Source organism: Salvelinus fontinalis, chromosome 9, assembly GCF_029448725.1.
Source record: "Salvelinus fontinalis isolate EN_2023a chromosome 9, ASM2944872v1, whole genome shotgun sequence".
Lineage (NCBI taxonomy): Eukaryota > Metazoa > Chordata > Actinopteri > Salmoniformes > Salmonidae > Salvelinus > Salvelinus fontinalis.
In genome coordinates this window covers 47,944,936-47,972,851 of record NC_074673.1, presented here as the reverse complement: position 1 = coordinate 47,972,851, position 27,916 = coordinate 47,944,936, and the positions used below count along the sequence as shown (strand labels likewise).

General features: G+C 42.0%; 1 protein-coding gene across 3 annotated transcripts in view; it reads left to right on the top strand.

Annotated features, from left to right (window-relative positions):
* Window positions 1-27,916, top strand: part of LOC129862727 (chemokine-like protein TAFA-5) — a 200,479-nt gene that overhangs the window by 47,145 nt on the left and 125,418 nt on the right. Inside the window, exon 1 of one of the 3 annotated variants that reach the window (XM_055934640.1) lies at window positions 14,088-14,983. The exons of the other annotated variants lie outside the window; for them this stretch is intronic. Within the exon in view, the coding sequence (XP_055790615.1) occupies window positions 14,893-14,983 (91 nt within the window). The 5' untranslated portion in view covers window positions 14,088-14,892. Of the gene's footprint in view, window positions 1-14,087; window positions 14,984-27,916 lie in introns of those variants that run through there. 3 annotated transcript variants of the gene reach the window in all.

Sequence of the window (27,916 nt, the reverse complement as noted above, 5' to 3'; positions counted from 1 at the left end):
AGTCATTTTAAGCGCAAACCAGATGGGACGGCATATTGCTACAGAATGCGTCTCACAAAGACACGGCGGTTGGAACCAAAAATCTCAAATTTGGACCAAAGGACAGACTTCCACCGGTCTAATGTCAGATTCATCATAGATCTTGATGGTTGACTGACCTTCATGTTAAAGTAATGATGGACTGTCATTTCTCTTTACTTATTTGAGCTTGCCATAATACGGACTTGGTCTTTTACCAAATAGGATCAACCTATCCTGGTTGATCCTGCCAGTAGCATATGCTTGTCTCAAAGATTAAGCCATGCAAGTCTAAGTACACACGGCCGGTACAGTGAAACTGCGAATGGCTCATTAAATCAGGCAGGATCAACCTATCTTGTCTCAAATGCATTATTAAGAAGGAAAGACATTCCACAAATTAACTTTTAATAACAAGGCACACCTGTTAACTGAAATGCATTCCAGGTGACTACCTCATGAAGCTAGTTGAGAGAATGCCAAGAGTGCGCAAAGCTGCCATCAAGGCAAATGGTGACTACTTTGAAGAATCTCAAATATAAAATATATTTTGATTTGTTTAACTTTTTTGGTTACTACATGGTTCCATGTGTGTTATTTCATAGTTTTGGTGTCTTTGCTATTACTCTACAAAGAAAAACCCTGGAATGAGTAGGTGTGTCCAAACTTTTGACTGGTACTGTATATCACTCTTTGGCCTATCCCTCTGTCCTGGCACAGATCTACTACTGACAGGGATCCTTTCAGGATCCCTCACCCATGACCCATCATTCACTATTTTCTTCACTGCTTCAGCATAAGACACCTTCTGCACTACTCTGAGTCATGCCACCTCAACCTGCCTCTCGCACCAGAGACTTCCGATTCCCAGCAACATGGGCACCCCTACAGTTTACTTTATTCACTGAAACTACACAGTCCTCTATCCCATACCTTCCTGCACACTTCCCACATCTTGGAACCTCCCTCCTACAAACTGCTGCGACATGACAATAAACGTTGCACCTGAAACAGCTCAGTGGATTCGGCACAAAGCTCGAACAGGATAACTGATATATCCTAACATGTCAGGTAAAGACTGACTCAAAACTCAAAAGGACTGACTGTGACTCCCTCCGTTTCACCACGCTCACCTCCGGGTCCGCTTTGCATCAGGAATCTTCCATTTCAATTGCGCCACCTCCACACTTAACACTACCCCAGAAATCACTCCTTTCAAATGGCAAAGCAAATGGCAAAGCAAGAAACAGATCGTTGACCCAAGTTGTGTGACACAGATTGCCTGGTCCCTCTCGTCAGAAAAAACACATGCAAATATCACAAGTCCACTACAGGTTACCTTCACTTATTTATCTGCACCCAACTCCTTTCCCACTCACCCTGAAACCACAATTGGATCCGCCAAAAAGAAAGGATCCAATTTCTCCAAAAATGTCACTTCTACTGGACCAGATTCTACTTTGTTATGTCCATTGATACCAGGCTCGGGTTCTGGGTTCCACCTCACTTAACTCGCCTTCATTCACTTTCATTTCATCTCTAGAACTCAGTCTGCGCAAGGCTCACTGTTTGCACTTGACACCAATGGTGGCCTGCTAGCACCAGGTGAAGGTCTGATCTTTGATCCCTCCTCCACGCCTCATCTGGTGGTCTCGGATCGGTGCTGGAAACCATGATCTAGATTAGTGCTGTTGCGGGGACTAGTACTTGATCTGCAGAGGGGAGGAATAAAACCCTGACTAGCAAGCAGTCACACAAGGGAGCCCTAGACCCAGGCATCAGTGGTCGCACTCCCCTGTGCTCCTCTCTCTCAGGGGGGAAGATCTGGTGTTTGGTTCCTCCTCTTGACCTCGGGCCGGTGTTCTGGTGCTGTGACTGGGTTTGGTTCTGTAACTGGGACTGGTGTTGGATCTGCAGAGGGGAGGAAGGATTACCTGAGGAGCAAGTAGACACACCTGGAAGCCCAAGATCCGGAGGTCAGTGATGGTACTCCGCTGTGGCCTGCTTGCTCTGGGTGTAGGTCGAGATATTTGGACCTTCCTCTGTGCCTCTTCTGGTGTAGTGATGAATGGTTCTTGGTTCTGGCCTGGTTCTGTGAGAGGGATAGGTGTAGAGGAAGGGGGGGGTAAAGGGATGGAGAGAGAGCAGGGTGTGGTGGAGGGTATGGCCTGGGCTGGTGCTGGAGGAGGAGCGATGTGGTGGCAAGGCTGGAAGTTCTCTGTATGTACCTTGTGCTATCTATGGATGGATTCCCTAGTGGGGAGGCAACTCTGACCATCCATCTGGAGTGAGTATTTATGTTATGAGTGTATTGTTAGATCACTGCACCTGTACATAGCCCATCCACCTACCTCGTCCCCATACTGTATTTATTTATTTATCATGCTCCTTTGCACCCCAGTATCTCTACTTGCACATTCATCTTTTGCACATATATCACTCCAGTGTTTAATTGCTATATTGTAATTACTTCACCACCATGGCCTATTTATTGCCTTACCTCCCTTATCTTACCTCATTTGCACACACTGTTTATAGACTTTGTCTACTGTATTATTGACTGTATGTTTGTTAATTCCATGTGTAACTCTGTGTTGTTGTATGTGTCGACCTGCTTTGCTTTATCTTGGCCAGGTCGCAGTTGTAAATGAGAACTTGTTCTCAACTAGCCTACCTGGTTAAATATAGGTGAAATAAAAAATAAAAAAATTGTCAGGGTAATGGTGATGGGTTATTGGGGAGTCGAGGTCCGGGTTTGATCATGTCATTGCAGAGGTGGATGAGGGACTCTAGCAGATCGTTTATGTTGTTGGATGGTTCTTGGCATGTTTCCCCACTGACTGCCTGGTGCCCCTGGTACTGACGTGGTGATAAAATTGGGGATGCTAGGAGGGGTGAAGGGAGTTTGGAGGGTCTGGGGGGTCAGGGGCAGGAAGGGCTAAGGGGGGTGGATCTAGGTCACTAAGGAGCAGGTGGAGGAGTCAAGGGCAGTAGAGGTTATGGAAGGTGCGTCAAGGGTAGTTGGTGGTGAGAGGAGGGAAGATCAGGAACAATAAGCGGCAGGGAGGTGCGATCAGAGAAAGTAATGGACTGGGGGTGGGAAGGGGGTGTTATGGTTAGGGGTCTATGAGGGAGAGTTGTGTTAATTGGCATCTGGCTTTAGATTCTGGGATGGTTTTCTGGTCTGGTCTTTTCTTGGTCTGTTGTTTGTCTAGTCTTTTCCGTTTGGGTCATTGTCTAACAACTGGAGTTGTGAGCCGTGGGGTTCTTCCGGTTATATGGTCTCTCTCCAAATCAGATCTCCTTTGGCCAGGGGCTTGGAGTGGGTGATGGCTAGGAAAGGATTTGTTGGGGGACGAGGTGGGGGGGGGGGGCAGCAGGGGTGGGGGCTGTTTCTGGGACATCTTGGGTGGTGGCAGGGTGGAGAACATTTCTGGGACATCTTGGGTGGTGGCAGGGTGGAGAACATTTCTGGGACATCTTGGGTGGTGGCAGGGTGGAGAACATTTCTGGGACATCTTGGGTGGTGGCAGGGGTGGGGAACATTTCTGGGAGATCTTGTGTGGTGCCTGTGGAAATGTTTCGGTATGGTTCTCGTTCTGGGTCTTTGTCTGGTGGAGGTGGGTTTGGGATGAGGGTTAGTGGCCTCCTCCAGGGAGTGTGAAGGTACAGTCTAAAGTGGGATGTATGTCTTTACAAATCTTACATGTTATGGCTGTGCAGGCTGCGGCCAGAAGGGTCAGTTGGTTGCAGTTCCTGCACAGTTTGGGCATGCCATAGTAGTGGACGGAGCCCATGTATTTCTCCAGCGTGATTGTACTGGGCAGATGTTGGACTCCGCCCACTCCTGTTGGGTCTGGTCTTAACTGAACCAGCCATTTACGTTTCCCAGTCCAGACATCATCTTCGTCCATGGCCCTCCTAGCCGCTGACTTCTATGTCATACTGTTGGATGTCTTTGTTGTGAAATTGGACTGTAATTGTTTGAGAGTGGATTTACTGTAAACTTTACAATTTTTGTATTTGAACCAAAACTGTTCTAGTAATTGGAAACTTGAAAGCCAACTTGAAATTGGCTTCAAATGATTTGTGGCACTGGGGGTTTCACTAGGCAGTTCATGTCAGATGGCACAAAGCATATACCTCTCTAGAGAACTGCCCTGCGTAATTCCAGGCTTCCATGATTTCTGGTTTGGCGGTTGTTATTGTTGTTGTTGTTGTTGCAGCTCCTGCTGCTCCCCGGTGATTGGTGGCTCCATCCTCGGCAGCCTCCTCGTTGGGGATTAGCGTCAGCCTCACTGTGTTGTAGTGGCGCATCACTCCTGTTCAGATGGGGGGTGGTGGTTTTGGTTCTGGTCTGGATGATGTCTGGTCATTGGTCTGCTCTGGTCCTGCAGGGGGAGGAAGGAAAAACCTCAGATTTAGCAGACACACCTGGGAGCCCGTGACCCAGAGGTAAATGGAGGCACTCCTCTGTAGTCTGCTCGTTCCAGGTGTATGTTGGTGTCTTTGTTCCTTCCTTAGCGCTGCTGGTTTGGGTGGTGATGGTGTCTGGTCTCTCCTTCTGTTAGTCTGCTCCGGGTGGTTCGCGGTCAGCTGGTCCTGGTCTGGTCGGTGGTTGCCTGAGGAGGGCAGATAGAAAAAAGAAAGGCAGGAGAGGAGGGCTCCAGGCCAAGGATAAATGGAGTAAGACTCGTCTTGGCAGCACTCTACTCGCCTCAAAGCCTGCAGTCTGTTGTCTCCTCAGGCAGCTGGTCCGGTGCTGGATGCTGGGGGTGGGGACCGTGCAGGTCTGTGGACTGGGGAGTCAGGTTGGGCCGCAGTCAAGCCACTGTTACCCTTCCGTCTTCCCCAGTGATTCCGGCATTGTCCGCTGGACCAGAAAGACTGCACCGGTCGTGGTCAAGCTACTGTTACCGTTGCTGCCTCCTCATTCGTCCAATTAAAAGGATAGCTAGAGAGAGTAGAAAGGGGGACTCAACCCCCATAAATCTCCACCACATATGGTTGTGTGTAATGAAGAGAAACTAGTCATAACATACCAGGTAATGGGCTGGTGTCTAAGACTTCCTGTCAATTCAATCTGTCCACTATACAACTTGATTGTACACTATAACCACATATCAGTTAAAATGGTACAGTATTCTCACTCATGGGTGCAGCAAATATAGCTTCTTACAACACACACCTAAAATATGTTAATGAGCCAGAAACAACAATACTTTGCACTCACTATTGGTCAAAACATTTTTGGCGCTCCAAAGATATGGTCTGGTACTTGTCATATTTGTTCCTTGTTTAATCACAAACTGGGGTGTAGGTTTAACTGCTTTCAATAAACAGATACTTCAGCTATCAAAATCACTGTGCGCCCATGCTAGGCATACTTTCTCCGACCACTGCATTGACTCCTGGGTAACGTACTCTTAATGTCATTAACAAAACAACACAGTACTGTATTCTGTGGGGTGGAATTACAGTACCATTCAAAATAAAGCAATTTTTTCCCCAACCACAACATTTTCCAACAATGCACCATAATTTACAATATGCTGCAGTAAAACACTTCAGAGTATTTTACTGTTGATAAATACCCACAATTACTGTATAATTTACACTTTTCCATTACAGTGTATAGTTGCATATTTGTTACTGTAAACCTTTTGTTAGGCACAAAACTTCAAAGATGCTCTCGTAGGATCTTAATTTGAGCCAGTTTGCTAGAGCAGGAAAATAATCCTGCAGCAACAGGAAATGTGCATTTGTACGTGGTTTATAATTAATAGAAATTTGTAGGGGTTGATACATGCTTTGTAATGAAAAATTAAGTGTAACTTTATTTTGGTGAAAATTCTAAACTTCAGAAGCCTTTTAAAACCTAAAATACACTACACTTTTAAAATGTACTGCATCGCAACAGCATGATCAAATTAAAATCCTACACCTATACATAAGCATTATGCCCAACCATTCACCTCCCCTCTCTGGACAATTCTAAATGTATTTTCAGTGCACGTTGATGACAGGCCTCATCTTTATGGTGTATTATAATATTATGGCCATTGACAAAACTACTATACCTTATGCAGTACTTGGCACTCTGGGTGTCTCGTTGTCAAAATGTGTTAATGATATCCAGCCTAGACGTGGGCAGAAAATAGTCGTATTTTGTAGTTTATTTGAAAATACCATATTTTCAAACACTAAAGGTAGTCGCATATAGTTAATATAGAGTTTCAACTAAAAGGCAAGTATTTTCTTTGATATTCAAATAAAAGTCTCAGAAAAACAAATAATAGTTGAAAGTATTTTGAATACCTTTCAGAAAACCCAGTAATATTTGAAGGTATTTCAATATAATGTATACAAGTTATTTGATAGCAACTAAATCATATTAATTTAAAGGCTGCCAAATGATGAAGAACCAAAAACTACAACAGTTATTTGAATTAGTGAAAATATTTGATCAAAAGCACATGGTTTGGAGGGCTCTTAGATATGAATCTGAATATAGACTAGAATTAAATACACGAGGGACATGGACTCACCTCAACAATAGAGTAGACCACTTTTGCAGCTTCAAAATGATTAACAAACGTATATTTCATAATGAGTGAGACGTAAGGTAATACAGTAACACTTGACATCAAGTTCTTATACATGTGTAGTAACTCTGATTATTACAATAGCAACATTGTTGTTACAAAGGACATAGGAAATTGCTTTTATAATTGCATAATACTGGAGTTATTGCATAAGTGGATTAAGGAACAGTCACTATACCTTGAGTACGGTACATACAAAAACTCCCAGCTCATTGCTATGCAATAAAAATACAATTACCAAAGTATTATGTAACCACTTACTAATAAAACTTTGCTCCAAAAGTAAATACAATTTTATTGCACAGGCACAATAACAGTTTAAGGTTAAGTGTTACTTAGAATGCTAACAGTAACAAAATATGGCTATTAAGTGTCAAAGGGAAACTAAATATTCCAAAACTACCTTCTTGAATCAACTACATCCAAGGTAGGTGGAAAGTCAGAGTAAACTATACCTTTAAAGATGGTATGGTGTGTATCTGAAACAAGAACACTTACCCTCAGATGGACAAAAAATTCAAAGTCGTTTTTTCTAAGCATCCAACTCTAATTTTTGCAAATGGTTCCAGGTATCATAACATTAATAACAGCTTTCAACATTTTCAGTAGCTATGTATTCATCCAATTGGCAACAGATATTCATGTGAATATTCTAAAAGCTACATATACACTGCATTCGGAAAGTATTCAGACCCCTTGACTTTTTCCACATTTGTTACATTACAGCCTTACTTTGAAATGCAGTAAATATTTTTTTTGACCCTTTGCTATGAGAATCGAAATTGAGCTCAGGTGCATGCTGTTTCCATTGATCATCCTTGATGTTTCTACAACTTTATTTGAGTTCACCTGTGGTAAATTCAATTGATTGGACATGATTTGGAAAGGCACACACGTCTATATAAGGTCCCACATTTGACAGTGCATGTCAGAGCAAAAACCAAGCCATTAGGTGGAGGGAATTGTCCGTAGGGTCCCGAGACAAGATTGTGTCAAGGCACAGATCTGGGGAAGGGTACCAAAAGGTGTCTGCAAGAACACAGTGGCCTCCATGATTTTTAAAAGGAAGACGTTTGGAACCACCAAGACTCTTCCTAGAGCTGTCCGCCAGGTTAAACTAAGCAACAAAGTGCCAAAAGGCACGTTTGAGACTCACCAAACATAAGGAAGAAAGTACTCTGGTCAGATGAGACCAGGAAATCGCTATGTCTGGCGCAAACCCAAGACCTCGCATCACCCCGAGAAAAGCATCCCCACAGTGAAGCATGGTGGTGGTAGCATCATGCTGTGGGGATGTTTTTCATCGGCAGCGAATGGGAAACTGGTCAGAATTGAAGGAATGATGGATGGCGCTAAATACAGGGAAATTCTTGAGGGAAACCTGTTTGTCTTCCAGAGATTTGAGACTGGGAAGATTTTGGCAAGTCGGTTAGGACATCTACTTTGTGCATGACAAGTAATTTTTCGAACAATTGTTTACATACAGATTATTTCACTTATTATTCCCTGTATCACAATTCCAGTGGGTCAGAAGTTTACATACACTAAGTTGACTGTGCCTTTAAGCTTGGAAAATTCCAAAAAATGATATCATGGCTTTAGAAGCTTCTGATAGACCAATTGACATTTGAGTCAATTGGAGGTGTACCTGTGGATGTATTTCAAGGCCTAGCTTCAAACTCAGTGCCTCTTTGCTTGACATCATGGGAAAATCTAAAGAAATCAACCAAGACCTCAGGAAAAATATTGTAGACATCCACAAGTCTGGTTCATCCTTGGGAGCAATTTCCAAACGCCTGAACGTACCACGGTCATATGTACAAACAATAGTACGCAAGTATAAACACCATGGGATCACGCAGCCGTCATAGCGCTCAGGAAGGAGACGTGTTCTGTCTCCTAGAGATGAACGTACTTTGGTGTGAAAAGTGCAAATCAATCCCAGAACAACAGCAAAGAACTTTGTGAATATGCTGGAGGAAACAGGTATAAAAGTATCTATATCCACAGGAAAACGAGTCCTATATCGACATAACCCGACAGGCCGCTCAGCAAGGAAGAAGCCATTGCTCCAAAACCGCTATAAAAAAGCCAGACGACTGTTTGCAACTGCACATGGGGACAAATATCGTACTTTTTGGAGAAATGTCCTCTGGTCTGATGAAATAAAAATAGAACTGTTTGGCCATAATGACCATCGTAATGTTTGGAGGAAAAAGGGGGAGGCTTGCAAGCTGAAGAACACCATCCCAACCGTGAAGCACGGCGGTGGCAGCATCATGTTGTGGGTTGCTTTGCTGCAGGAGGGACTGGTGCACTTCACAAAATAGATGGCGTCATGAGGAGTAAAATTATGTGGATATTTTGAAGCAACATCTCAAGACATCAGTCAGGAAGTTAAAGCTTGGTTGCAAATGGGTCTTCCAAATGGACAATGACCCCAAGCATACTTCCAAAGTTGTGGCAAAATGGCTTAAGGACAACAAAGTCAACGTATTGGAGTGGCCATCACAAAGCCCTGACCTCAAACATATAGAAAATTTGTGGGCAGAACTGAAAAAGCGTGTGCGAGCAAGGAGGCCTACAAACCTGACTCAGTTACACCAGCTCTGTCAGGAGGAATGGGCCAAAAACGTATTATGGGAAGCGTGTGGAAGGCTACCTGAAACGTTTGACCCAAGTTAAACAACTTAAAGGCAATGCTGCCAAATACTAATTGAGTGTATGTAAACTTCTGACCCACTGGAAATGTGATGAAAGAAATAAAAGCTGAAATAAATCATTCTCTCTACTATCATTCTGACATTTCACATTCTTAAAATAAAGTGGTGATCCTAGCTGACCTAAGACAGGGGATTTTTACTAGGATTAAATGTCAGGAATTGTGAAAAACTGAGTATAATGTATTTGGCTAAGGTGTATGTAAACTTACGACTTCAACTGTAAATGCATTTCCACCACTGGTTCTTGCATAATTAACTTTACTGGCACAAAAAGATCCCACTGTTGAACAAACAAATTATCTGTAGGCATTCATTAAAATGTAACGAAACTACCTGTATCCATCACAGCTGTCATGATTTTTGCATATGGTATGACTTCACTCGCATAAAAACTGTTGATGGAAATGTTGTTACTGGCGTGTTGAAAGAGAGTTTAGCATCACAACTTATCTGTACAAAATCTTCAACATGCAGTTCCAGATACAGCCCTGCAGTTAGTTGAAGGCAGCCAATTCAATAGTTTCTGAAAAGTAGTAATTTCCTAAAATCTGTAATTCACAATTTTTTAAGTAGTTGCTTTCTCCAATCTGTATTAAATAGTTTTCAAAAGTAGTTACTTTCTGAGATTCCTGCCAGTGTTCGTGTAGACTACATTAATGACACCATGACATTTGAGCGTCTCCCACATAACAGGAACAGCCATCAATGCCCTTGGTATTCTAAGGAGATAAATACATGGTGAGTATATGAAGATGAGGCAGGTGGAGGGAACTTAAATATGTTAACCAACACTACCTGATAAATAGGGTGCTTTACACATAAATCACCTTGTGCAGGGTGGGTTATAATGTTTTGATTAATTTGTTTAGTCATGCATAAAGGAGAAACATGTGGTTCGATATAATTTAATCAATTATAACAGTTGAAACATCTGTCTGTGATACTTGCTGAATCTCATATCACCCTTAGAAAAAAGGGGTTCCAAAAGGATTCTTTGCGGAGGGATAGGGTTCTACCAAAAAAGACAAGAAGACAAGAAATCCAAGGGTTCTTTGTATGGCAAATGGTTCTACCTATAACCTTTAACATTCCAAGAACTGTTTTTGGTAGAAAGGGTTCTTTGATGATTATTCACAAGGCAAGAAGTGTTCTGCATAGAACCATATATAATATTTCCCAGCATGCTCTATTGCAGCGAGATTTTCAGAATCGCTTGTTTTACCTTAATATCTCTGTTTTTGCATGTACATTGCTTGGCGGATCAATTGTATGCTACCAAAAGAAAAACAACATACCGTTTTCTAAACTAATCCAATCTGTTAGTAATTGGATTCATTGCACCTGTTACTGAGAGGGTTATTCCAGTTAAGATGATTGAGGTAGTACCAATATTCCATTTTCCCTACCCTGACAGTCATTCTGAATGCAGGTTGCAGGTGATTAACAATTCCGCTTGTTGGATATCGTAACTCTGTCTGGATTCCAATAGGTATTACAGATCACTTTGCAAGCTGGCATGTTGTGATTTGCAGACCTGATGAGGCCTGTAAACCAGGAGATTCCTGACACCACTGTGTTAGGGTATAATTAGGCCCTCAAATAAAGGCCTTATGATATACACTACCGTTCCAAAGTTTTAGAACACCTACTCATTGAAGGATTTTTCTTTATTTTTACTATTTTCTACATTGTAGAATAGTAATGAAGACATCAAAACTATGAAATAACACATATGGAATCATGTAGTAACCAAAAAAGTCTTAAACAAATCAACATATATTTTATATTTGAGATTCTTCAAAGAGCCACCCTTTGCCTTGATGACAGCGTTGCACACTCTTGGCATTCTCTCAACCAGCTTCACCTGGAATGCTTTTCTAACATTTCCACATATGCTGAGCACTTGTTGGCTTTTTATATGAGTGTAGTGTGGTGGTGGTGGTGGTGAAAAGCAAAGCATCATTGAATATTTTTCCACAATAGACAAACATAGGCTCATTCTGTTCAGAACAACTCCGGACATGACGTCATGTCATCATATAACTTTACATCAAACATAGTGATCATAAACGTTGACACTGTATATGACATGATTAATGATATAGAAATGTGAAGTGCACATTTGGACTCATGGGCATTTGGCTTGCTTGTATGACTTCAAAACAGTGTTTATTATAATCCTCAACATCTCATCTATCAAATCGAGTCCTCTTAATTTACAGCATTTACCTCATATAGACAACAAAAAATTTGCAAATGTTGCCCAAATAGCAAGAGAGATGAGGACAACTTCATGTTACGTGCGGTGCTCAGGTTCAGAGTAACTGTCAGTCAAAACCCATACAGTGCTATGAAGCGCAGAGCCTGAGCTCTGACATCATTTATAGCATTTTGCTAGACACTGCGTTCCAATTTATCCGTGCGCAAATATGCCATTTTCAACCCTATATAGGTACATGTGTAAAGGGCTACAATAACCAGTAGCTTCGGACAAGAGGGTACAAATATGCAGTAGTGCAATAAAAGAAAAGAGCCTAACAATACACAGTAGTGCAATAAAAGGAAAGAGCCAGAGAGACCATCCAAAGTTTGAATTACCAGTTCATAAACCAATACATTATGCAGCAGACCAATTCATTATATCACATTTTTGCTGAGACAAGATGAAGTGAATATTAACTCTTGGCCAGTAAAATCTAAATTATGTGAGGAAATCTTCTGAATATTGAAAATAAAGTATTGCTGATGAGTAGGGCAAACGTTTTAATGTCCAGCATAACAAAGAGCCTTTGTGGCAGGTGTTAATTTACATAAAGCAGGAATCAAGCATATTCTGAGTAGGTACAGTATATCCCAATGCGTGACGTAATGAAAAATGCTTTCCAATATGCACTCGTAGAATGAGTGGTGACTTGAGGAACCCTTGAGATCCTTTGAGTTCCTAAAGAAACAATTGCTAGTCAATGGTTCATATTTGCACCTTTGGTTAGTTGAGGGGTTCTTGAACGAATCTTTAAAGATGTCCTCCGGTGATTTTTTACTTTTAATTTTGAAAAGTAATATCCCAAGTATAAATGCACACAGTAAATTTTCAGGTGTTAAAATCTCGGTGTTGAGGTAAAAAGTGTTGTGAGTTTTATATCTGAATGTTGATTTTAGTGGGGTTAACACCAGTGGGATTGAAATTGATGCGACCTGAGATAAATACATGTTTTAACCAAAGGGGTATCCAATGAAGCAGGTTTGAGCAGTTACCGAGGTAACTTTGGTGAACTCTGAGTAACCGGTCATATGAAAGTGGCTCACCTTTTAGACAGGTAAATTTATATGGCAACAAATCCTTCAAAACTAACCTGCTCTCGGGCAGTCTAATTCATGGATAACTCCACTTACCCTGAAAGAAATGACTGAGCCGGAAGTTGAAAACCAATGAAATAATATTCCCTCCCTCTTGCAAAGATTGTGTCATCATCCCCTTCATTTGAGGAAGATGACTAATTCAATATTTTATTAATCAAAAGTTTTTTTTTGGTGTTACATTTGTTTTATGTTAAAATATATCACATGACACATTACATATTAATAATGACAGAATGCCTTTTAAATGTCATGCAATGTAAAGCTTTTGTATTACTTAAAAAAAGATATAGATAGGAATGGGAAAAAAGGTGCTTGTGCACTGATAAGCACACTAAAGCATACCAAAGATGGCATTAACGATAAGTAATAAAATAAAGTCTGCACTTTTAAAAGAGGAAGGTCCTAAAACTTGTTAAAGACTCCAGCCACCCTAGTCATAGACTGTTCTCTCTGCTACCGCACGGCAAGCGGTACCGGAGTGCCAATTCTATGTCCAAGAGCCTTCTAAACAGCTTCTACAGCTAATCAAATGGCTAACCAGACTATTTGCACTCCCCCCCCCCCCCCCCCCCCCCCCTCCACACTGCAACTGCAAAATAAAGCTGGTTAGCTTTAGAAAATGGGGAGATCTAGTTTTCTGCGAAGGATACCCATCTGGTGGTGTTGGTGTTACTTGGCCGTGTTGAGTTAATTTCTGTATCATTGAAATGTGATACAAAACGAGGCAACAGTGTGCTTTAGGACCATGCGGATGCATCCGAGCGGCCAGGTAGGCTGTTTGGTTAGTTATACATTTTTTGGTGGGTCACATATCATTTCTAAGAAAGTGTTAAATGTAACACTGTGGGTGTTAAATCTTCTGATCTCAAATTGACTTTGTACAAGTGGAGAGAGGTAACATAGCACTGACATACAAACTCTATGAGTAATTGTTAGTAATGATTTCATACATTTGTCCTTCCCTGACTGATTTTCATATGTTCCAACACTAATCTTACACCCTCTTTCACCTGCTCCATTTTTGTCCTTGTTGTCCAGGATTCTGGCAAGGTTGGTTGCATTAATCTGTGTGTGGATTTTCTCCCAATTCTGACTGGGAATTAGTGTGTCCTTCTGCCCATTTGTATGATACTTTTTAATTAACTCTTTCTCATATACCATTTACAAGCCAAAATATGATTTTACTGGCACTACAGTAAATATTGTTCAAATTAGTTGTGGTTTGCCATGCATTAAACGTCTACACATATCTATATTTAAATCTGAGCCTGCACCGTTTATGCTTGCAACAGCCAACTGTTGTATGTCCCCCGATCTGCCCTCAATAGTAAACGGTCTGTGGCATAGCTCGGAGATAAACACTTTAAATGGCGTGGACGTCACGGCCAGGTAGAGCGCAGTGAAAGTCGCTCGTGAACCTAGAACCGGGCAAACCCAATAGGAGCTGTGAACAGCATAGTGACGCAGCAGTGTCTCGCACAAGCTTCCCATCATTCATTTCACAAGTTATCAGGGGCTTTGCATTGAATGGCACTGGACCTGATGCTCTGCGTTGTCGGTGAGCAATGAGGTCCTATTAGATGTGGTTTCATCTTGACTTCATATCCATCAGTTGTGGGAATTTACAAGGAAGGTTGATCTAACTTGGAAACAGCGAAGATGGACGTATCGCAAACCAGCTACTGTCTATTTAGTGATATCTCAAATTCGGTAAATATCGAAACAAAATTAATTTTACCGAATTGCTGCAAAGTGGTCCGGTGGCGCAGCCGTCTCATATAGGCATCCTGGAGAGTGTGGCTCTCCGAGTCACTGCGTTCGAACCCCAGAGAAGAATTTGCGGTGACAAGCAGGTTAATTTGAATAGCCCGTGAGAAAATCCCTCACTTGTAATTATGTGAGTGATCGTCTAACGACTTGAACTTTTCTCTACGCTATCTTTAAAGAACGTAAAGGTTGCATTCATTTGGAATTGAAGGGATCATATCAAGTCTCTCTCATGGATTGTGCCGATGTTGTATTTTACTTTGAATTCAAGCCTTAGGGACTTGTCAACTGATAATTGTTTTATTTTTCATTTTTCAACACTGCTGCATTGGATCAAAAATGGATTTGTCATTGTAGCCTACTCCTGCTGCTGAAGACCGCGCTCTCCTTTGGGTATTTTGGACTTTTTTTTCTCAACGATGCAGCTCATCCGACTAGCGTGGGCTTTAACGGGAGCTGCAATCTGCTGTTTTGTTATCCTCCTTATTCACTCACATGTTCTAAAAGAAGGTAATTCCTTATTTATCTCTCTTCTTGCCTTTGTAGACCATTATTCTGAAACACATGTTCTATTTTACAAAGACTATGGCATCCTTTTCAAAGACTTTGTATTCATGCAATTTTATTGCATACCATTTGGTCTAAGTACTTGGTTTGTGAAGATTATTGGTGGTCTTTGTTTCAACTATAAAACACCTCTATGTCCCCTAAAATAATGATTTTAAGTATGCTGTAGTTAATATAATATACACATTTCAACAGGTATTATTACAGTAAATAGCATGCCTGGTGCATATATGACCTGTGTGTGTGTGTGTGTGTGTGTGTGTGTGTGTGTGTGTGTGTGTGTGTGTGTGTGTGTGTGTGTGTGTGTGTGTGTGTGTGTGTGTGTGTGTGTGTGTGTGTGTGTGTGTGTGTGTGTGAGAGAGAGAGAGAGAGTGAGAAGGAGGGAGGAGAGAGAGAAAGACAAAATGAGGAAAACAGAGAGAAAGACACAGAGAGAGAGAGAGAGCGCGAGAGAGAGAGAGCAATGTTTTAGGGCAGTGGGTTGGGAGCCAGAAAAAAGAGGTCTTTGTTTAAATTATTGATTTAGTTATTCTTCAATAGATGACACCAGAGTCATACTGATGTGCAATGCCAGGGGTCAATTGTAATGATATGTTATTAGATTTTTTGGGGGGTGACTAAGACATACAGTACTCAGTTCAATACACACAGTACATGCAGTTCGATGTTGCAAATTACATTCACATTTGCTGAGAATGCCAGCCACATGTTTTGGCTTTTGAAAGGGTCTGTTGTAATCATACGTTTACAGACAACAGTGGTTGCACACACTTCATGATCATAATTTTAATTCACAATAAGATTGGTGTCCACTAATGCAATTGTGCCAGAAAATAATTACATCAAATTTGGAGATTGGAGTCCAAAATGAATGTGATGGCTAGAGCTGTTGCAGGCAAGGCAAACAATAAACTTGGCTTGTTCCTGGTGAGTGGGTAATCCACTGCTTTGTGACGGGTGCCTGGAATGGAAGAATGGGTGACGCACCGTGTCTCTTTCCCCTGCAAGTGGGCTTTGTGGGTATAAATGGCACAACCATTCTTTAATCCCCCTTCACCCCGTGTTCCTTCTGAATCCTTGTGAGAAAAGCACACTGGTAAAATGAAGTGCTTTGTAACACCAAAAAAAACTAGTGGCAACTGAGCTGCCACCGACTTGAAGGAAACCAAACCTTAACTTTGCTGGAGTATTGAAACACATCATGCAGAGATGTTTTGAAACATAACATGGTGTGTTGTAACACCACTTAATCAAGTGTTGTGCAACACCTTGCCAGGAGCTGGGAGCACTACTGGAAAGGCTTGAAAACACTATGTTGGTGTTTCGAGGCCTGTGTAGTGCAGAATTAGATACCTTCTTTGTTGGTGTCTTTTCCTCTCTCTAAAGCTTCTAAACACTGTTGTAATGTTTTGAATCCTGTCTAGTGCAGAATTAGATCGCTTTGTCTGAAGTGTCTTAATGTTTATCATTGTTTTATGTATTTGATCAATTGCCATTTTATACCATTATGGCCAGTATTGTCAATCTTAGTGTTCAAACCACCAGCAGTAACTGAAAGTTGATGTGCACTTGCCTCTTCCCTTGACAGTCATGAATGTCGGAATGGGTGCTGTCCTTGTTGAAAACCAATTTGTCAGACGGATTTCATATCCGTTCATCATGATCCGTTAAACCTCGTGGCACAACAAGCTTAATGCTAATATAGAAATATGCTTTTCTTTCTTCAACCATATATACAACACTGTGTGTAAGAATCATGAAGTGTAACAATGTTGAATTACCCACAATCCTCTAAAATCAGATTCATGTGGCAAGATATAAAATACAAGGGGCTTAATTTTATACCAAAGACTTCCATTGAGTTAAATCACTACATTCTCTCTCTCTTTGGTAATCTCCATATTATATACTTACATTTTGAGCGACATATTTAATTGGATTAATTCTTAGAATATTTTGGTCAAATTAAATTAACAAATCATTGAAACGACTTGCATACATTTAAAAAATATATATTTGGGGTGTATTTTGTCACTGTATTGAGACAGTTATGAAATGAGAGGGGATGAACAGATTGAAGGGATGGAGTAGTGAATTGAACCCTGGTTTTTGGTGTGGAGAGGGGTGCCGTGGCCAATGTGTCTAAGCCGTTTGCTTTCTCACTTGACCATGGGTTCTGCACGACTTGCATTTGTATTAAGTATAGGTTGGTCGTTTTTTTGTTGTTGACAATTTCAATTCACCCAAAATGTATTTCTTACAGTGTGGCTGTGTGGTTGAGTGGGTAAAATTCCAACGAAATGTACAGTCGTACTGGCCCTTCTGTTTATAATCTGTCGAAATAAAGCATAGAAAAAATTAAGGTGAAATATTCTCAGTAGGCCCTTATCATCAAAACATTTTTAAACCATTAATTGTATGAGAAATACAGTTTTGTGTTTTGACGCTACATTTTTTGATGCTACATTTACGTGCACTGAAACCCTCAAAGTGTTTTCGCAACACTTTTAAAAACACCAATATTAAGGTTGAAGAACCACTTTGGGTGTTTCAAGGTATGTAATTTATATTTTAAAACACATTCTGTGCATTAAAACACTTAACTTTGGTTTATATTCAAACACCAGATCTCATCTTAAGTGCACCACTTTTCATGGTTTCATTACGCAATCATGGTGTTTTGAGACCTTTCCATTCTCACAGTGCAGAATGACCCATTGTGAACAGTAATTGCTCTCCCACGCCTGCCCTATGTTTGACCAAGAGATTAAGTGCGAGTTCCCAATTTTGTTTACGAGATTAGAGACATTTCTTTATAAGATTCATTTGAATGGACGAGGGTAGAGGGTTGTTGCCATAATGGCCGTAGGTAATTTTCATATATAAGGACACGAGCACTAACATGTGAAGTTCATGGGAGCATGTCAAATGAAAGATTAGTCTATATTTTTCATAAATTAAGGCATATATATAAGTTAAGACCCCTGCCAACTCATGACCACATATTAAGTTTGATATATTTTTTGCCTTCTGCAAGTTAAAAAAATATTGCCTTGAAATGTCATTACTGTAAGGGCTGTCGCCCTCCTCTTCCTCGGATGAGGAGAGGAGAGAAGGATCAGTGGACCAATACGCAGCATTCGGGAAATAAGCCATCTTTTATTTGGAAACGATGGCAACACGAAAACAAAACACTTTCAAAATTACAAAACAAGAAAACGACGTAGACGAAACCTGAACATAAACTTACATAACTAAACGTAAAACTCACGGACAGGAAACAGACTACATCAAAATAAACGAACAGCCAAACAGTCCCGTATGGTACATACATTCGACGACACAGGAGACAATCACCCACAAACAAACAGTGAGAACACCCTACCTAAATATGACTCTCAATTAGAGGAAAACGTAAAACACCTGCCTCTAATTAAGAGCCATACCAGGCAACCCAAAACCAACATAGAAACAGAAAACATAGACTGCCCACCCAAAACACACGCCCTGACCATAAAAACATACAAAAACAACAGAAAACAGGTCAGGACCGTTACAATTACAAAAACCCCACATATATTTAAGATATTTTCCAGTTACTGTAATGTGAACTTTAATTATCTTCCCTCATGAGGAGGCAAGATAATGAAAGTTCAGATTACAGTAACTGTTTTCGTTCTCTTTCTGTCATCTGGTGGTCAATGCAAGAGTGTGAAAAGTCTGGACTCTCTCTCTCCAATTGTCACATTTTCTGTCTCTTTCTGACAACTACCGATGAGCCCCCCTAACCTTACCTACTGAGCACCGACCGACAACGGTCAATCTGAACCAACCAATCATAGATGTATATATTTCATAGGTTTGTACAGCACAGTGCAGTAAATTATAGTACAGTAGAACACAGTAGAGTACAGTACAGTACAATAGAATAAAGTGGAGTAGAGTTCAGTACAGTACACAGTAGAGCACATTAGAGTTGAGTAGACTATAATGTGCTGTATTGAACTATACTCTACTGCAGGGTTTCCCAAAGTTGGTCCTGCCCCCCCCCCCCCCCCCCCCCCCCCCCCCCGTGTGCACATTTTGGTTTTTGCCCTAACACTACTAGCGCTGATTCAAATAATGAAAGCTTGATGAGGAGTTGGTTATTTGAATCAGCTGTGTAGTGCTAGGGATAAAACACCAAAATTTGCACCCAGGATCGACTTTGGGAAACCCTGCTCTACCATACTGTACGGTACTGAACTCTACTGTACTGTGCTGTACTGCATATACTCTACTTAACTGTACTGAACTCTACTGTGCTGTGCCATACTGTACTCTACTAAGCTCTGTGAAAGGTGTAACATAGATGTCTATGATTAGTTCAGATTTGGTCCGGTCTGGACCAACCAAATTTGGTTTTCTTTGGTGGCAGAGCTGATTCAAATAATAGTAGATTGATACCCAAGTATGCAAAGGAGGTTATTGCATATTTCTACCTTTGTTTGTGACATCCATAATTGTGCATTTCTGTGTAGTACAGATCGGGGACCCAAGATGAAATGCCATTACCGCAATTCTGTTACCAGGTGTAAATCCACTTCACTTAATGTAGTTCAATATCCAAAATATTAATTTCATAGCTGACGCCACATTCTTTCTGCAGACATCTTTGAATCGTAATTCGGAGCAGATATTTAACTGTTTGAAAACATTGAAATCAATGGGTTTTGTTTGGGATACATTTTAAGTGAAAATCTGAGTCTCAGCGCAATTCTGTTACCGTGGAATTTTCCCCAAAACCAAAGTGACAAAATAATTGATTCTATAATTGAAGTAAAAAAAATAAAATAGTTGCAAACAATTATGTCTAAAGAACTCAAAATGTTATGTGGCTGTTACGTTTGTCGTTAGAATGAGACCAAGGTGCAGCGTGGTAGGCGTACATTTTCCTTTAATTTATATGTTCCACCAAAAAAAACAATAAACAACTCAACGAACGTAAAGCTAGGAGTGCAAACACATGCAACACAAAAAGACAAGATCCCACAACAGAAAGTGGGAAAAGGGCTGCCTAAGTATGATCCCCAATCAGAGACAATAGACAGCTGCCTCTGATTGAGAACCATACTCGGCCAAAAACAAAGAAATAGACAACATAGAATGCCCACCCCAAATCACACCCTGACCTAACCAAATAGAGAAATAAAACGGTCATGGCGTGACAGTGCCCCCCCCCCCCCCCCAAAGGTGCGGACTCCCGGCCGCAAATCTGAACCTATAGGGGAGTGTTCGGGTGGGCATCTACCCTCGGTGGCGGCTCCGGTTCGGGACATAGTCCCCGCTCCCTACGCTGATCCCTCCGCTTCTGTGGAACCGGACCGTGGATCGTCGCAGGAGACTCCGGACCGTGAATCGTTGCCGGAGGTACCGGACCGTGGATCATCGCCGGAGGCTCTGAACTGGGAACCACCGCTGGAGGCTCCAGACTGCAGATCGCTGCCGGAGGCTCCGGACTGGGAACCCCCGCGGGAGGCTCCGGACTGCAGATCGCCGCCAGAGGCTCTGGACTGAAACCCCCTCTGGAGGCTCCGGACTGCAGCTCGTCGCTGGAGGCTCCGGACTGCGGACCGTCGCTGGAGGCTCCGGACTGGGGACCGTCGCTGGAGGCACTGGACTGCGGACCGTCACTGGAGGCTCCGGACTAGGGACAGTCGCTGGAGGCTCCGGACTAGGGACAGTCGCTGGAGGCTCCGGACTGCGTACCGTCGCTGGAGGCTCCGGACTGCGTACCGTCGCTGGAGGCTCCGCACTGGGGACCGTCGCTGGAGGCGCCGGACTGGGGACCGTCGCGGGAGGCTCCGTGCCCTTGATTTTCACTGCAGGCTCCGGGCCATTGATCATCACTGGAGGCTTCGTGCCATGGATTATCACTGGAGGCTTCCTGCCATGGATCATCACTACAGGCTCTGGGCCATGGATCATCACTGGAGGCTTTGTGCCATGGATCATCACTAGAGGCTTCGTGCCATGGATTATCACTTAGGCTCCGGGCCATGGATCATCACTGGAGGCTTTGTGCCATGGATCATCACTAGAGGCTTCGTACGTGGAGCCGGAACAAGTCTCACCGGACTAAGGAGACGTACTGGAGGCCTGGTGAGTGGAGGTGCCACAGGGCTTACCAGGCTGGGGAGACATACTGGAGGCCTGGTATGTGGAACCGGAACAGGTCTCATCGGACTGGGGAGATGCACTGGAAGCATGGTGCATGGAACAGGCACCTAATACACTGGAACGTGGAGGCGCACTGGAGGTCTCGAGCGTAGAGCTGGCACAACCGTCCTGGCTGGATGCCCACTTCCGCCCGGCAAATGTGGGGCACCAGCACAGAGCACTGGAGACACAGTGCGCATCACCGCATAACACGGTGCCTGACCAGTCACATGCTCCCCACGGTAAGCACAGGGAGTTGGCTCAGGTCTAAACCCTGACACCGCCAATCTCCCTGTGTGACTCCCCCCAACATTTTTTGGGGGGCTGGCTCTCATGCTTGCCTTGTTGGTATAACTCCTCGTAATGTCGCTGTTCCGCTTTCGCTGCCTCTATCTCCTCCTTCGGACGGCGATACTCCCCGGCCCTTGTCCAAGGTCCTGCTCCCTCCAGGATTTCCTCCCAGGTCCAGTCCTCCTGACCACGCTGCCTTGTCCGTTGGTGGTGGGATCTTCTGTAACGTCCGTCGTTAGAATGAGACCAAGGTGCAGCGTGGTAGGCGTACATTTTCCTTTAATTTAAATGTTTCACCAAAAAAAACTATAAACAACTCAATGAACGTAAAGCTAGGAGTGCAAACACATGCAACACAAAAAGACAAGATCCCACAACAGAAAGTGGGAAAAAGGGCTGCCTAAGTATGATCCCCAATCAGAGACGATAGACAGCTGCCTCTGAGAACCATACTCGGCCAAAAACAAAGAAATAGACAACATAGAATGCCCACCCCAAATCACACCCTGACCTAACCAAATAGAGAAATAAAACGTCTCTCTAAGGTCAGGGCGTGACAGTGGACACGATACATTTTTAATGTATATCAATTTTAACGAACCATTTCATGCAATAGTGCTTTGAATTTGTCCTCTGGTGTGACATCATTATTAATGTCAATATAAAGCAAAGTTAATGATTCAGAAATGGACAACAAAATTATTCGTACACAATATTAGTTACTTCTGTATATAAATCAGTCCTCATATTCCAGAATTTCAATTGAAAAACACATAATTTCCTTCTACAATGACGATAACGAAATGTTTCCCTATTAAATTATGTGTAATATTATTGAGAATTTAACCAAACCTAGATAAAAAATATATATAATAATTTACTTGTGTATTATGATGATGTTACCTGTCAGATGCTTAACAATTATTTTTACATTTTGTCCAAGACAACATATTTTTTTCCTTTTCATTTATCAGCGTCTCTCCATAGGACATTATGTCACACTGTTGGAGAATACACAACAGGCAGTCAAATTTTACAGTTAAAACACAATGATACTTTCAGAAGTTTCTGACCACTGTAAAAGAAAACTTCTAAACATTAGAAATGGATCCTCGTTAAAAAATATTAAGTGTACTCATTCCAATTACAGAGCCTCGAGAGAGAGTGCTGTTTTGTTATTTTTAGTAAACTTCCCCGAGTCGGCCGTGGGTAATTTGCACGCCTGCTGCCTTAATCCTTGGGTATTGTAGCCATTTCCCATGCTTACTCTCTGGAATAGAACCCTGATTCCCCATTTCCTGTGTTCACCACAGTATCACAGAATTAGCATAAAAAGTTGATAGGGATGCCACGAAGGGCATGCAAACAGCTTGAGGCACAAACAATTTTGGGGACACCCAAGACGACCCCACAAGGGTATTGGGTTTGATAAATGCACCCATCATCGAAGGTCAATGTTCTTTGGCATGTATAAGCTCTAATATTGCCACAGTTAACATTGGAGTGATGAAAGGATCCATAACTGATGAGCCATTAGCAGTTTTAATGTACTGGTCATTTGATTTCAGACTTGCATGGCATAATCTTTGAGACAAGCATATGCTACTGGCAGGATCAACCAGGTAGCCCCTAGCAGCATTAGGGGCTAACCTGGGGGCACAGCAATGTGCAGGGTCACAGTCCTCTAGCGATGGTGGGGATGTGTGCGCACCCTGCAGGAGGCCTCGACCTGCCCACAGCCGAAGCCGTGGAAACCAAGTCGCCCCTTGAGAGGTGTTATATTGGAGAGTTGGTAAAGGAGTATACCACACTATGGAGCCAACGACAGAGTTTTAGAATAGTAATGTGTCTCTGATGCTGGCATGTACTGTACTGAACTGCCCTGCCCTGCCCAGACTTAGGAATCGCTGCCTGGGCGTGCCATGCCCCGCACAGAAATAACATCGGAGGACCACAAAGATAGGCGGGTTGACTAGGTCTCGCTCGGAGTGAGGTCGGTCAGGGCATATTGGAGGCGGGGTGAACATTCTCCAAAAGAGGCCCTTTCGATGGGGGCCCTCCCAGGGTGTATCACATATGTCAATTGGTCAGGAGAAGTGAAACTGTTGGGATAGACCGAGTGGCACCAATGGAGATGGTTTGTCAAATGCAGGGCGTGAGAACCAGGGGTGTGAGCAGCACAGCCAGGCCCCAATATCCACCTGCACAATCAATAGGGCCAGGTCAAAGAAAATGGAACCTCCCCAGGTGGCAGAGACATTTCCCTGAGGTCACTGGAAGATTGGTCACCTGCATGGAGTGAGAACCAGGCATGGGAGAATAAGTATGTAGAATTTGCACTCAGAACAAACTAAAAGGATCAACATTGCAAAAGGATATGAATAGGTATCATACTGTAGATTTTATTTGATGAATAATAAGCCTAAAAAGGTCATTTTATAAGTTTATTGATGGGTTATGTCCGGAGTGACAGCAATTTCCTCTGGCGTGAGACCATCTTCATGTTACACCAATGGAAGGGAGCTATCACACCATTGGACATCTCATTCTGTATGGTCCATTTGGGTTTTATTGTGAAGGGATGAATCAAAATGTACAGAAACTGTACCTGGAGGAAATTGAGGGAGGGTCATGCTTTTTACATTTCAGTATATAGGCTATAATAGGCTATAATCTACGAAGTGCATGCTAGGAGAAGCACAGAGCAAAGTTAGATTTCGAGGAAAAGTATCTTTGCTCTGCTGGGATAGTGTAAATATAACTGGGCTGCATTACACACCACAATGGATATTCTCACCCTGAGCCCTGGCCTGCTCTACACTTGTTGATCAAAACTTTTTGGGGCAATTCAGGAGTCAAATTTTTAATTAGGCCTATTTCCAAAAAGTATGTATCTTCCACATAGACTAGCCTATAGCCTATGTTCGGTTCAGTTTGAAAAACAGAGCGCGAAGATGAGAAGGAGGACCGGAGGTTAACTTTGATAGCATGCTACTATTATAATTGATTTGAATAAAAACAATATGTTTCTTGCCCATTATGTGTTTATCAGAGTTATTGACTTCATAATAAGCCGGATTTGAGTAACTAAAATCGTCATGCTGAAATTTTAAGCAAATGCCACGGCACAATCAATCAGAAATGGACAGCTCATGGTGCGGAAAGTAGGCAAATTCGAGGAAGCATAATTCATTTAAACTCTCTTCATTTGAATGAGACTTTACTAACAACAAGAGTGCTTTGTGTTGGCACCTATTTCTTCATATTTAAGAAGTAAGAGGTAGGCCTACCTGTGAAAGAAGAAATTAGGCTATCGGCTGCCATAGGCCTACCTTTTATTCAAGAAAAATGGCAAAAGGCACAGGCCTACCCATTGTTAACTTAATATTTAGAAGAATTTAAAACAGGGCTGGTTATATAAAGTGATCTATAACAGTGCTTCGGTCCGTGATGCTTTATGCTAGAAACAAGCTGTAAAATACCCAGAAATACGTGACTCCGATGCATATGGAGATATCATTGTTTAGTTTTTTGACATTCAGAAGCTGCACTTCAACCTTCTATAGCCAAGGAGACAAACAATAGACTTTGCTTGGGAAGTAATCTAATGCTGTCACTATCAATTGATTAAGCTATTCACTTTCTGTACAATAGAAGATCTTTAAACCCAGACAGCTTTTAAGGAAACTCTTGTGACCTTCTCTCCTTGGGTTAAGCCAGGGATATCAAGGCACAAGGCAAGACCCAGATGCAGACACAGGAGGCAGATGGTTGGAGTCTTACAATGTTTAATAATCCAAATGGACAGGCAAAAAGGTCAAAACCAGATCTGAGTCCAGGAGGTACAGAGTGGCAGACAGGCTCGTGGTCAAGGCAGGCAGAATGGCCAGGCAGGTGGGTACAAAGTCCAGAAACAGGCAAGGGTCAAAACCGGGAGGACTAGAACAAGAGAATAGCAAAAGGAGTACAGGAAAAACACACTGGTTGACTTGACTAAACATACAAGATGAACTGGCACAGAGAGACAGGAAACACAGGGATAAATACACTGGGGAAAATAAGCAACACCTGGAAGGGGTGGAGACAATCACAGGTGAAACAGATCAGGGCGTGAGAAGGGAGGAAGAGTAGCCAACAGTTAAAGCTTCCATTTTTCTGCATCTGTAGGCATACGGGGTGGAAAGCTAGGCCTTTGAAAGTACCATGCTCAGATTCCTAATTACATCTCAGATTGAATTGTTTGCAAACATGTACAGTTGCATTGCAAACAAGAAGTGAGGGTATACAGTAGGCGTGCTCTCTGCTATCCACTTTGTTCAAATTATGTAGTCACACCAAAGGACCAAGAAACTAACCCCTTTTATGGAACTGGCAGAAAAAAGTTACATTTTGATTCATATTTCTAATGAAGCTTACAGTCTGTTCCGACCATGTGCTCCAGCAATGTCTTCTGTATTTCTTCATTGCAAGATAACCCTCCCTGTGCAATGGTGCACAAACTATTTTTTTGTCACACCATGTGGACATTGGTCTTGTGACTAAATGAAATCAATCAGAACTATTTTGAAATATCATGAATTGACTTGATAATATCATGAATTGATTGTTTCTTGAAAAATTCTTATGTGTTTTGATTAACAGAGCAGAACAGGGGAATTGTATTTGTTTTGTAATTCATATGAAATGAACAGCATTGGAAAAGTATCACATTTGGTTCAAAATTGTAACAAAACAAATTATTCAGTGCATGAATTAACCTGTGATCCAAGTTAAAAACATACCTTGTAATTTTAATTAAGTTATATTTGTGTTAGCCATTATGAGCAAAAAAAAGGGGTGTCACGTCAACTAACCGTGTACAGATACTGTAGCTGTGAGTGTGTTTGGATGTGGCTGTATTGCATTGAGCAGATAAAGTATGACATGCTCCCATTTTCCCAAAGCTGATGGGATGTGGGCCATCTTATTTCTTACCAAATTGTAGTCACATGCTGGTTTCCCCTACATTGTGAACTTGCAATATCGTCACTGGATCTCTTCAATACAAATATTGGCTTTCAGATTGATTTTTATTTGGTTGTGTACAGTATACAGTCTTATTTTGCTACATTTATCAGTATACTGCCTAACAGCAAAGGCCCTGATGATTCTTGCCACATCGTTGAGCGCCAAATTGGTATTTTTTTGTTTTGTTCATTGAACCCAAAAGGATCAATTATGCGTATTGTGTGTATATTCCAAGTTTTTATTTTATTTTATTTCCCCTTTATTTAACCAGGTAGGCAAGTTGAGAACAAGTTCTCATTTACAATTGCGACCTGGCCAGGATAAAGCAAATCAGTTCGACACATACAACAACACAGAGTTACACATGGAGTAAAACAAACATACAGTCAATAATACAGTAGAAATAATAAGTCTATATACGATGTGAGCAAATAAGGTGAGATAAGGGAGGTAAAGCCAAAACAAAGGCCATGGTGGCGAAAGTTAGTGCACACATGTGCTCAACTTTATAGACATGTCAAACTGCTTGTGCAAAACTCTCTGATATTGGAAGATCTGCAAATATTCAGTTGTGAAAGGGGTTCAAAAAGTCCATGTTTGATTGGGGAAGGGTTAAGTAGTCTGCACTGAAAGGATTGGATAGTAAAAGAACAGTTTAGTGTGTGTGTGTGTGTGTGTGTGTGTGTGTGTGTGTGTGTGTGTGTGTGTGTGTGTGTGTGTGTGTGTACTGGTTGTGGGTGTTTTGAAAGCGTAGTCCTACACTGGGGTTCCAAAGTGCTTTTTGCAGAAGGATAGGGTTCTACCAAGAACCAATTTCATCTGTAGAACCCTTTTTGGAGGACAGGGGTGCTTTGTAAGACAAAGGGTTCTACCCTGGCTAGCTAACGTTACGTGTATGACCTGTATAGTTATATTATTCGTATCTCAGAGACATTTATATTGCTAGTTATAGCCTAATGTTAGTTAGGTAACAATGAACCTGGTTGGTTAGTTACCTGCAGATTCATTCAGGGTAGTAATGTTATGAGTTGGGATTAAGGTTCATGGTTTGGCTAGCTAGCTAGGTACATGTCTAAGCAAAAGACTCCACTAAGCAAGTAACCATTTCAATAGAATGTTCATGATGTCACTGCGACAATTGTTGATAGGCATAGCTGGTAAATTCGCTCTGGCTATCTACTCCGATTTCAGAGCCCTCTCTTCTGAGTGTGCCAAAGCGCAGAATAACTGACGAATTTACGAACACTCAACACCCGTTGAATATGGCCGGTGTCAGTAAACATTGGCAAAAAAGCGTAATTAAATTGTTGCCAGCAGCACAATTGCAAAAAAACACCATTTCAAAATGTTCTACATAAGACCACATTGAGCCGGTCGGTC